At 61.3% G+C, this 12,203-nt stretch overlaps 1 protein-coding gene across 13 annotated transcripts in view; it reads right to left on the reverse strand.

The window, feature by feature from the left end:
* DTX2 (deltex E3 ubiquitin ligase 2) overlaps positions 1-12,203 on the reverse strand; it is a 47,726-nt gene that overhangs the window by 1,197 nt on the left and 34,326 nt on the right. For 6 of the 13 annotated variants that reach the window (XM_002803234.3, XM_077996494.1, XM_077996493.1 and 3 more), the window contains 5 exons: positions 10,338-10,478; positions 4,318-4,397; positions 2,322-2,480; positions 1,197-1,358; positions 353-442 (listed from right to left, as the gene is read on the reverse strand). In XM_002803234.3, coding sequence (XP_002803280.1) covers positions 353-442; positions 1,197-1,358; positions 2,322-2,480; positions 4,318-4,397; positions 10,338-10,478 — 632 coding nt within the window. The remainder of the gene's footprint in view (positions 1-352; positions 443-1,196; positions 1,359-2,321; positions 2,481-4,317; positions 4,398-10,337; positions 10,479-12,203) is intronic. The other 7 variants (XM_028845639.2, XM_077996496.1, XM_028845635.2 and 4 more) reach the window with 2 other exon arrangements.

A 12,203-nucleotide genomic window follows, 5' to 3' on the forward strand; every position in this document is an offset into this window, starting at 1 on the left:
AGTCGCAAAGTCCCTATTCAGGTCTCAGGGCAGACACGACTGCTCCAGCCTTCCTTGGTCACCGGGTCTAACACAGCCCCTGGTCCCTCCCTGTCACACTCTGATTCTCAGGAGCTCCTGACCCCACCCAGCAGGGTGCTGGAAGGCGATGGCCTCTCCTCCTCCCTCGAGGCTCTGTGAGGTCCAGGCTGCCCTCCCTGTACCTACAGCAGGTCCCCAGAAAAGAGCAGCAGACACCCAGCCCGGCCTCAGCCTCTGTCCTCCACTGCAGTAGTAGAGCCCAGTGTGGCGTCTGGCCTCCCGCTGCGTGGTCAGGGCCCTGTTCACCCCCGGGACGCGTAGTGGCACTTACCTTGCGGCCCTGGGCATTGTCTGGAAGGTAGCACTGGCGGGGAAACCCTCTGGCAGTGAACGGCTTTCCGGGATTGGGGTGCTCAGGGCCCTGCAGGAGGAACAGACACCAGGATAGGGTGCTCCAAGAGCCTGCACAGGGACAGGCCCCTGCACTGCTCCAGCCTCTCCCCGGTTCCGAGATGCCAACCCCGAATGTTCCTAATTTCCCTGTGAGCTGCGGGGAAGTGGAGGGAAACCAGGGGAAAGGCTCACGGTTCAATAAGACAAAAAGACCACTCCATCCACCACAGGTGGACCTTGACTGGTACCCGCTGCCCCGTTATCTTCCCACCCTGCCCCAGACCCTGCCATCCACCCTCTGCCCAAGATGGGAGACTGAAAGGGCCAGGGCCCGTCTGGTTCTCCTCAGGGATGCTGGGCCTTGTGCCTGGGCTCCTGACACCCACACACCTGGCCCCGCCACTCCCAACCCAAGGTTCCTCGATGCACACCCTGCTGTGGCCCTGCTTCTCCAGCCCCTCTGCAGGGTTCCTCCCACTGAACTGCCTGCCCTTCTGTCCAGAACAAGTCTAGCTAAGATGGCTCCTCCTCCAGGAAGGCTTCCCTGGTTTGGGAAAGAGTGGAGGGCCAGCTCTCTGCTGCCACAGCCCTAAGAGCTTGCCCCAAGTCCCGGCACTGCCTCTCCATTCCTGGCCCTCCATGGCCCTGGCCTTAGGGGACCTGGGGGCCTGAGCTTGGCCACATGGGCATCCTCAGCCTTGATCCAGGGGCAGACTGCTGGGACGTGGGTGGGGGGGGGAAGAGGACTGGCCGGGAGTGGGGACTCCAGGAAGGCCCCTCACCTGGATGCCATGGGGAATGTTGTAAACTATGAGGATGGTCCCGCAGTCCTCGTGGCCAGGGAGCGACATCTGGAACCGTAATACCTCCATCTTTCCCTGGGGCTGGGTCCCCGTCTTCTCTCCATAGATGGTTTTGCAGGAGGGACACTGCAGACTTCCATCCTGAGAGAGGCAGATGCGACCCACTGAGCTGGCTGGCTGAGAGCACCCAAGACCGTCACCTCCACCGTCAGATGGTAAAGGGCCCCGGGAACGGGCCAGCCGCCATCCCAGGGAGTTGCTGGCAGCCTCCCGCCCGGAAACTGGCTTCCAACAGCTTCCCTGGAAAGCTTTGTTTTGCACCAGCAACTCATTATGCCGTTTTCGTTAAAGGAGCATGCTATCAGGAGACAGGTGGTGAGTGGGAAAACTCGGATCCTGAGCAGAAGTCTCCACGGGTGAAGCGCATTTGAAGTCTGACAGACAGCCTTGCAGCGCCTGATCTGTGGAGCTGGGCCCTGGCTGCCCAGGACGGCAGACACTAGGGAAGGCCAAGCCAGGCTCTGACGCGCCACATGACTTGGTTCTCTAAGCCTCCAAACTCTGCCCATCCTGCCTGAAGGCCGCTGCAGAGACAGCAGCCAGGGATCGGCTTGGGCGTGGCTCTTCACGTGTAGGCTGCCGTGGGACCCAGGGTCAGCCCTGCCTCGTGGCCTGGCTCCCACCACCCAGTAGGGCAACCCTGCTCTGCGCCTCTCCCTCATGGGCACTGTGCTGACCACACAGGGTCGCTGTAAGGAAGAAGGGAGACAGCGTGTGCAGCGCTGACAAGTGGCCGAGGGGGAGGCGGTGCCCTGAGGCTTGGAGAAGCCCACAATCTCCTCAGGCCTGGTTGGAGGGGTGGAGGGAACCAGCCCCATTGGTCCCCCTTTCTAAAGCGTGGGGCAGGCCTAGGAGAGTAGGGCAGGCCTGGGAGAGCCGGCCAGGCCTTTAGAAAGGTCTTCAAGCTGGCCCCACGCCCGGCACCATCTTTTGCAGAGGCCCGTCCCCGCAGCCACCCCCAGAACCCTCCCGCCTCTGCAGGTGTGGACAGCTCAGGACTGTGGGGGCAGGCCACCCGCCTCCACCCCGGGCCAGTGGGGGCACCTTGTTGCCATTGCAGTACATGGCCAGCAGGCACAGCAGGTGGAAGGCGTGACTGCACTTGGTGAGGCGGCCCACAGCCAGGGGCCCGATGGCCTTGCTGTCAGTCACGTCGCTGTACCCAGATGCTGCGGACAGCTTCTCCATGCAGATGATGCAGTCCTGGAGGAGACCAAACACAGGTCATGCTCGCCAACAGTGGGCTGGGCTGACGAGGGCCAGTCTTGGAAAAAGAGGCTTTCACGTGCTGAAATGCTGGAAGTGTGGTCAAAGTCAATTCCAAGACCAGGCTCAGTGGCTCAGTGGCTCAGCCCTGTAATTCCAGCACTCTGGGAGGCCGATCACCTGAGGTCAGGAATGTGAGGCCAGCCTGGCCAACATGGGAAAACTCCATGTCTACTAAGAATACAAAAATTAGCCAGGCGTGTTGGTGGGCGCCTATAATCCCAGCTACTCGGGAGGCTGAGGCAAGAAAATTGCTTGAACTCAGGGGGCAGAGGTTGCAGAGCTGAGACTGTGCCACTGCACTCCAGCCTGGGCGACAGAGTAAGACTCCATCTCAGGAAAAAAAAAAAATCGTCCATTCCACAGGCTGGAAAGACAGGTGAGTCACTGGGACCTGTGCCCTTAAAGAGCTTAACAGCAGCACAGGCCTGACATGACAGCAGGAGCCACCAAATGGGGAGGATGGACAGGGCAGGATCCTGGGGGAGGCCCTCGGAGTGGGGTCGTACAAGGGAGACAGGAATTGCCAGATGGACAAGCACGGAGCGGGCACCTGGGAAGAGGGAGGAGGATGTTTTGAACGAGGAGCCAGCACATGGGCACTAAAGCTGGCAGGGGGGGAGCGGGGAGCAGGAGATGAGACAGGATCAGGGAGAGGCGGGCCCTCGGGGTTCTGGCTGCCACACTCAGGGGCTGGGGCTGTGTGCGAGTTGGGGATCCTGCTGGGGGTTCCAGGCAGGGAGTGCTCCCATGATCTGAGCTACGTGCTGGCTGTGCAGACGGCAGCTTGGAGAGGAGGAGCCTGGGGTGAAACGGCCCAGTCATACCAGATGGGCACCAGAGCGGAGACAGAGCTAAGCACTGGGCAGGAGGGAATGCGGCAAGGGCTTGTTGAAGGGGTGGGACGCATGAGGAGGACTTTGAGGCTCCTGTCCAAAGCTTTACTTACCAGATTTTTTTCGTGGACTCAACTGACTGGAGAGAGACATAAGTGAAGAGTCCCTGGGTACTGGGGCTCCTGGCCTTTCACCCGTTCCCCAGTATCTGAAGGTCTCTGGGTACTGGTACTCCTGGCCATTCACCCGCCCCCCAGTATCTGAAGAGTGCCTGGGTACTGGTACTCCTAGCCATTCACCCTACCCCCCCAACAGTATCTCCAGGGTTCCCCACTAAAATCGGGGGAAAGGGGTGCCGCAGCCCCCAAAACGTGGCTCAGCAGAGGTTCAGGTTCTATGGAAGAGCAACAGGAGTCTGACTGGTCCCATTCATTACAGGAGGCCAGGAGGACAGGGCTGCAGTGAGCTGTGATCACACCACTGCACTGAGCCTGGGCGACAGTGCGTGCCCCTGTCTTTAAGAATAAAAAAATTATAGGAACCTTAACCAGCTCTCCCAACAGCTGGAGGGGCAGGGCAGCCACCTGGACGAGGCCACCTCACTTCTACACCAGCATCCGCACGGCGGAGAGTGGGGCAGGCTGGCCCATCCCTTGTCTCCGGGATTCCTGCTCCCAGGACGGCCATCAGGCTACAGAGAGGCCAGGGCCGGGAGAGGAGGGACTTTGCTCAGGACCACAGCTCCTTAAGTGCAAAGCTCAGATCATAACGATATGGGTCTCAGGAGGCTGGGAGATGAAACCAAAGGGGCTGGAGCAAGGTCCTGGCACTCAGAGGCACCTGGGAAGCACCCTTCAAGCGAGAAGGGGCAGATGTCCTTTCTATCTGGAGTTGTCTGCAAACAGAAACAAAGGCAGCCCAGCTCCCAAGACACAAACCTCATCTGGGGGCACTTGCAGCTCTTCCGTGTAGTTTTTTATGACCTGCTCTGGCTGTGGCTCTGGCTTCGGGGTCCCTCCTAGAAGAGAGAAGTACATAAGCAGCATCCTGAGGAACACAGGCTGGAGAGGAGGCCAGAGGGCGACGAAGGCAAAGGAAAGGTCCAAGCTGCCAGGAGGAAATGCGAGAGGGTCCCAGACAGGGAGGCCAGTGTGCAGGACGGGAGAGCTCAGCGCCAGGTACAGAGCCCCGAGCTCCGCCGGGCAAAGCCTTACCCAGTCCCACCGTCCAGGGACCTGGCTCAGCCGCAGGAGCCCTAGAGGATGCAGAAGAGCAGAAACAGCAGCACAGTCTCCTGGGAGCCGCAACCCCACGCACATTCAGTGAGGAAATCGACACAGGCGCTACTGAGGCTGCGCGGAAGTCAGACAGCAGCTTCGGCACAAACTACTCCAGGGGGCGTTGCGGTAGCACGATTTGATTCAACTCGCATTACCCTGGCATGAACATCGCGGGGAGAAGGGAGTCTGGGGCCCAGCACGTACGGGCAGCTGCACACACGCCGACTGCTGCACCGATACTGTTCCGGGAAACGCCTGCCACTGACTGGGAGGGTCTGTCACGTGCCGATTAGCTCCTAAGTCCAGCCACTCTGGGGAGGGGCCGAGTCTTGGCAGGAGCCCACCCTGACGGCCTCACTCCCGTCTGTGCACACGTGCACGAAGCAGGAGGGAGAAGGGCTGCATCTCCATAAACACCAAACCCCGCATCCAGTAAAGTCCCTCCTACAGACAGGAAGCTCCCCCAGCTGGTGAGGATCGGCTCGGCCCGGGGTGTTCTCTAGGTAGCGGGGGTAGCAGAACCACAGAGGCCAGCAGCCAAGCCCGTGCGGGGGTGAAAGAGGAACGGGGAGCCCAGTGCCGCCCGTGGAGGCGCTCCTGTGAGGGGCTCCACCCCAAGGTCATGGTGGGGCTGCTGGTGGTTCCAGACTCCAGGACCAGAGGGGCTCTGGTTTGAACCCGAGCTCATGGCCATCATCAGGGGCTGCAGAGAATTCTAAGCCTGAGGGCTCACAGCTGCACCTGCCGAACTCCCCCTACACCAAAAAGGGCCAGGGAGGGGACAGTTTGGCAGGGAGGTGCCCTGGTGGGGTGGAGGCTGGAGTCAGCACGGTTTGATTCTGGTTCTCTTGCTGTGACCGAATCATGTCACCTCTGAGCCTCGGTTCCCTGATCTCAAACGGGAAAGACGAATATGTAACTAAGCTGGAATTGCTGTGATGGCATTCGCTGCTGTGCCCTAGAGGGAAGCTGCTGGCAAGACCATACCCACCAACACCCGTCCACACGCCCCACACCTCCACTCACATCCTCCACTCCTACAGACCCCACACCTCCACACACACCCACACACCCCAATCCACACCCACACTCCCCATACATACACCCCACAACTCCACCCACACCCCCACATAACCCACACCTCCACACCCCACAACTTCACCCACACCCCCCAACCCCCGTCCACACACCCCACACCTCCACTCACATCCCCCACTCCTACAGACCCCACACCTACACACACCCACACCCCAATCCACACCCATACACCCCACAACTTCACCCACACCCCCTAACCCCCGTCCACACGCCCCACACCTCCACTCACACCCCCTACTCCTACAGACCCCACACCTACACACACCCACACCCCAATCCACACCCACACTCCCCACACACATACCCCACAACTCCACCCACACCCCCACATAACCCACACCTCCACACCCAACTTCACCCACACCCCCCAACCCCCGTCCACACACCCCACACCTCCACTCACACCCCCCACTCCTACAGACCCCACACCTACACACACCCACACCCCAATCCACACCCATACACCCCACAACTTCACCCACACCCCCTAACCCCCGTCCACACGCCCCACACCTCCACTCACACCCCCCACTCCTACAGACCCCACACCTACACACACACCCACACACCCCAATCCACACCCACACTCCCCATACACCCCACAACTCCACCCACACCCCCACATAACCCACACCTCCACACCCCACAACTTCACCCACACCCCCCAACCCCCGTCCACACACCCCACACCTCCACTCACATCCTCCACTCCTACAGACCCCACACCTACACACACCCACACACCCCAATCCACACCCACACTCCCCCCACACACACACCCAACTCCACCCACACCCCCACATAACCCACACTCCACACACCCCTCCCAACTCCACCCACACCCCCCACACTTCCACATAACCCACACCTCCACACCCCACAACTTCACCCACACCCAACCCCCGTCCACATACCCCACACCTCCACTCACATCCCCCACTCCCCACACACACACCCCACAACTCCACCCACACCCCCCCACATAACCCACACCTCCACACCCCCCACAACTCCACACATATCCCCCATACCCCCACATAACCCATACCTCTACACATCCCACACACACACCCCACAACTCCACCCACACCCCCCACACCCCCACATAACCCACACCGCCACACACCCCACACCTCCACACACACACCTCCACACATCCCACACCTCCACACCCCCCACACACTTCCACACCCCCCCCACACACCTCCACATATCCCCACACCCCTCCACATATCCCCACACCCCACATACCTCCACACATCCCACACCTCCACACATCCCACACCTCCACACATCCCACACCTCCACACACCCCTCCATACACCCCACACCTCCACACACCCCTCCATACACCCCACACCTCCACACACGTCACACACCGCACACCTCCACACACCCATCTCCACACACCTCACACCCCACACACCTCACACACCTCCACACACCCCATACACTCCACATACCTCCACACACCTCTCCATACACCCCACACCTCCACACACTTCACACACCCTACACCTCAAGCACCCCACATACCTCCACACACCCCACCCCTCCACACAGCCCACACCTCCACACACCTCCACACACCCCACACCTCCACACACCTCCACACACCCCACACCTCCACACAGCCCACACCTCCACACACCTCCACACACCCCACACCTCCACACACCTCCACACACCTCCACACACCCCACACCTCCACACACCTCCACACACCTCCACACACCCCACACCTCCACACAGCCCACACCTCCACACACCTCCACACACCCCACACCTCCACACACCTCCACACACCCCACACCTCCACACACCTCCACACACCCCACACCTCCACACACCCCACACCTCCACACACCTCCACACACCCCACACCTCCACACACCCCACACCTCCACACACCCCACACCTCCACACACCTCCACACACCTCCACACACCCCATACACTCCACACACCCCACCCCTCCACACAGCCCACACCTCCACACACCTCCACACACCCCACACCTCCACACACCCCACACCTCCACACACCTCCACACACCCCACACACCCCACACCTCCCACACCTCCACACACCTCCACACACCTCCACACACCTCCACACACCCCACACCTCCCACACCTCCACACACCCCACACCTCCACACACCTCCACACACCCCACACCTCCACACACTTCCACACACCCCACACCTCCACACACCCCACACCTCCACACACTTCCACACACCCCACACCTCCACACACCTCCACACACCCCACACCTCCACACACCTCCACACACCCCACACCTCCACACACTTCCACACACCCCACACCTCCACACCCCACACCTCCACATACCTCCACACACCCCACACACCTCCACACACCTCCACACACCCCACACCTCCACACACTTCCACACACCCCACACCTCCACACACCCCACACCTCCACACACTTCCACATACCCCATACCTCCACACACTTCCACACACCCCACACCTCCACACACCTCCACACACCCCACACCTCCACACACTTCCACACACCCCACACCTCCACACACCTCCACACACCCACACCTCCACATACCTCCACACACCCCACACCTCCACACACCCCACACCTCCACACACTTCCACATACCCCATACCTCCACACACTTCCACACACCCCACACCTCCACACACCTCCACACACCCCACACCTCCACACACCTCCACACACCCCACACCTCCACACACTTCCACACACCCCACACCTCCACATACCTCCACACACCCCACACCTCCACACACCTCCACACACCCCACACCTCCACACACCTCCACACACCCCACACCTCCACACACTTCCACACACCCCACACCTCCACATACCTCCACACACCCCACACCTCCACATACCTCCACACACCCCACACCTCCACACACCCCACACCTCCACACACTTCCACATACCCCATACCTCCACACACTTCCACACACCCCACACCTCCACACACCTCCACACACCCCACACCTCCACACACTTCCACACACCCCACACCTCCACACACCTCCACACACCCCACACCTCCACACACTTCCACACACCCCACACCTCCACACACCTCCACACACCCCACACCTCCACATACCTCCACACACCCCACACACCTCCACGCCCCACCCACACTTCCACACACCTCACACCTCCACACACCCCACACAACCCCAAACTTCTACACACCCCACACCTCAAACACCCCACATACCTCCACACATCCCACCCCTCCACACACCCATACAGACTGCCCAAACCCACACTCCAGTCACTGTGGCGAGAACGCCAGACCAGAACGATGGTTCCCCGGCTCAGGGTGGCCCTCCGTGTGGCTGGAACGCCCTACTCAAGCCGAGGGGGGCCTTTTCCTTTAGAAAAGCCTGCCAATTCCAGAGCCATCTCCGGGTGAGCCTGGGGTGAGGCCAGGCACAGCATCCCACCCCCGCCCACCCACCCCAGCCCTCGCAGCTTTTCAGAATGGAAGGGAGCTTTCCATTAGCCACATGTCTCAAAAGGGGCCAGCCAGGTGACCCGCCAAGAACCTGTCCTTCCCAGGTAAACCCAAGTGCCACAGAAGGTTGCCAGCCCGGCCTGCCAATGAGTCCGGCTCCTCCCCCAGGGCAGGGGAAGGGCAGGGCGTGCAGAGCCCTGGGCTGAGGGCAGGAGCTCAAGGCCCACCCCACCCTGAGCACAGCTCCTCGCCTGTGGGCTGGAGGTCGGACACAATCGGAAGCCACCCTTGCCGCATACCAGGTGCTTCGAGTACTTCCTAGTCCTTGCCCAGCCCCTCTGCTAAGCGGAGGCTCCGGGAGGACCTGCTGAGATGACACAGCCACTGAGCGCCAGCAGGACCATGACCACCCTCCCTGCCCGCCACCACGCCCACTCGAGAGAGTCTGGACTGGCCGCAGTCCACACTTCCGCAGCCCGGGGGTGGAAGCAGGGCCAGCACCCGCTTGGGCAAGGTTCAGAACTTGATCATCACAGGCTGCTCCGAGCAGGTCTTGCTGTAACTCCCTGAACCTGCTGTGGTCCTAAAGCCCCTCCTTCCCTGGCCATGCAACGAGCAGGACAGAGGTCACCAACGGACCCCTCTCAGGCAGCCCACGTGGCGGCCACACAGGGCTGGGGGCCAGGGCAGCAGACCTGGGCAGTAGACCTGGACCACTGTCTGGGAGCCTTTCCCGAGACACATGCTGGCCCTGGCAGAAGGGACGGTTGTCCCTGCATCCTGAGCCGGGCGCCGCCTATCACCCACAACTTGTTGCTTATAAAAATCACAAAGTCCTCAAGAACAAGCCCCCTCAGGCCAGCTGTGACTAGAGGAGAGGAGCTGAACTCTGGGAATGCGGCGGAAAGTCAGCTTCCAGGGGCCGCCTCTGCTGCTGAGTGAGGGCAGGGAGAAGGGCCACTGAGCCCCTTCCCACAGGAGACTGGGCGCAGAGAGAAGGAAGAGCGTCTGTGCAGGACAGTCAGAGGCAGCGAGGCTGGAAGGAGGCTTAGCAAAGGCCAGAGAGCTTTTGGGAACAGGAACTACCTTTCACGGACATTTTCCTCAATCTCTTAACTGAGCTGTGACTTTTAGAGGCCAGACGGGAGGCGGGAGGGCTGGCGGGCTGGGGTGCGCGGCTAAGACACACGGGGAGTCCAATGGCTGACATCAGAACACTCGTCATGCCTGCACGGGTGTGAGATCAGACACGCAGAGAGGGAGAGACATTAGAAGATTCATTCGGCATGTGACGCCAACAAACTCTGCTCAGGCCAAGGACGTGACACCATCAATGGCCACAGGGACCCACAGGTCTCCCTGGGGAATGCAGCCTCTAGGGGCTGCCAGGACTACCCAGGCCAGGAACCAGAGGGTGGGGCAGCCTGGCTCATGGTAGCCTTGGCCCCAGGGTCCACAGACAAGCCCATACCCTCAGTGTGCAGATGGGGACTGGACGGAGCCCGTGACTTCAGGAGAGCAGAGGGCGGAGGACACCACTCCAGAAAGCCGCCCAGGGCATGGGGTCTCCTGGTGGGGGCTGGCTCCAAGGGCTCAGCTTCCCCAGGAGGCCCCGGGCCTTCCTGGCTTGGGGTTACCAGGCCTCCAGCCTCCACCTGGCGCTCGCTGTGTGTGCTCCACGCCCCTCCTGGCTGATCTGCGTGCCACGGCCTTCAGCGACAGCACTGGGGTGGACGGGCAGGAACGTGGCCCCTGGGCCTGCTCCCACACCGCAGCGTCCTCATCCTGTGAGGGCTGGGCTGCAGCAAAGCCCCAGGCTGTGGCTCTGATGCCGTCGGGCAAGGGTGGGCCTGCGGTCAGCAGCTATGCTGAGACGGACCGGCCACTCTCTCCAGGGCTCACCGCTGCCCAATACCTGCAGGGAGCCCCGCACTTGTCCTGGGGAGACCCTCCTCTGACACTGCTTCCTTTGTGCTCCCTGATGACCCAGCACTTCCTGGGACATAGCGTGTCCTCCTGCTGGACGAACCCGTTTCTGCCACACCCTCGGCCTACCCTGCTCTCCATAGTGCCAGCTCCCTGGTCCTCCCTGTCATTCGTCAGTCAGGTCAAAAGCACCTCCTCTCCAGGGAAAGGGGAAGCCCGGAGCTTCTTAGCCTTAAGGTGGCTTCTGGGGTCTGCAGAACCTGGCTTAGAGGCTGGGCACAGCCGGGTGCCGGGGGAGTTGGTAGAGATCCCAGCCCTCCTGGACCCCACTCCCCACCCAGGAACAGACGGTGTGACTCAGGGGTGAGGGGCGGCCAGGCCAGCCACGGCGCCCCCACTAGAAGAACAAAGTTTCTCAACCCGGCACATGTGCCTGGCTGTGCGGACACAAGCGGAGGCCAGCCACCAGCCTGGGCAGCACAGCCAAGGCGGGCAGGGTGAGTTGCAGTGGCCGCTCAGCAGGAGACACCAAAGCGTGCATCAGAGGACGGAGGTTCAAGCCCGGAAGCGTAATGCCCTCAACGTCCCAAGCTTGTTCCTGGCTCAAATGCGGTTCCTGTGGGAACTGAATGTTGGGTGGAGAGAAGGACAAGCGGGCGCGGTGGCAGAGAGATGGGAGAGGACAGGGACAGATGCAGTTTTCCTCAAGAGAACCTGGTGCCTCTGCACTGCCCGCGTCCTCTGGGAGGACCAAAGACCAGAACACGTCTCCCTACCCAGGGTTCTCCGGCAGCACTGCCTCGGTGGGCAGGCCTTCCCTGAACACCGCCTGACGGGGCCTGTGCCTCCAAGCCTCCTGCCCCGCTCTGCTGGACGACTCCTGCTATGCACTCTCCTCTGTTTCTATGGACTGTCTTCCCTCAGCACCAGTTCCACGAGGTCCCGCCCGCAGCTGCATCTCCAGTGCCTGGTCCCTGGGAGGCCTGCAGCCCTCTGTGTTTGCTGAGGAATGAAGACATCCCTGGG

Source organism: Macaca mulatta, chromosome 3, assembly GCF_049350105.2.
Source record: "Macaca mulatta isolate MMU2019108-1 chromosome 3, T2T-MMU8v2.0, whole genome shotgun sequence".
Taxonomy (NCBI): Eukaryota; Metazoa; Chordata; class Mammalia; order Primates; family Cercopithecidae; genus Macaca; species Macaca mulatta.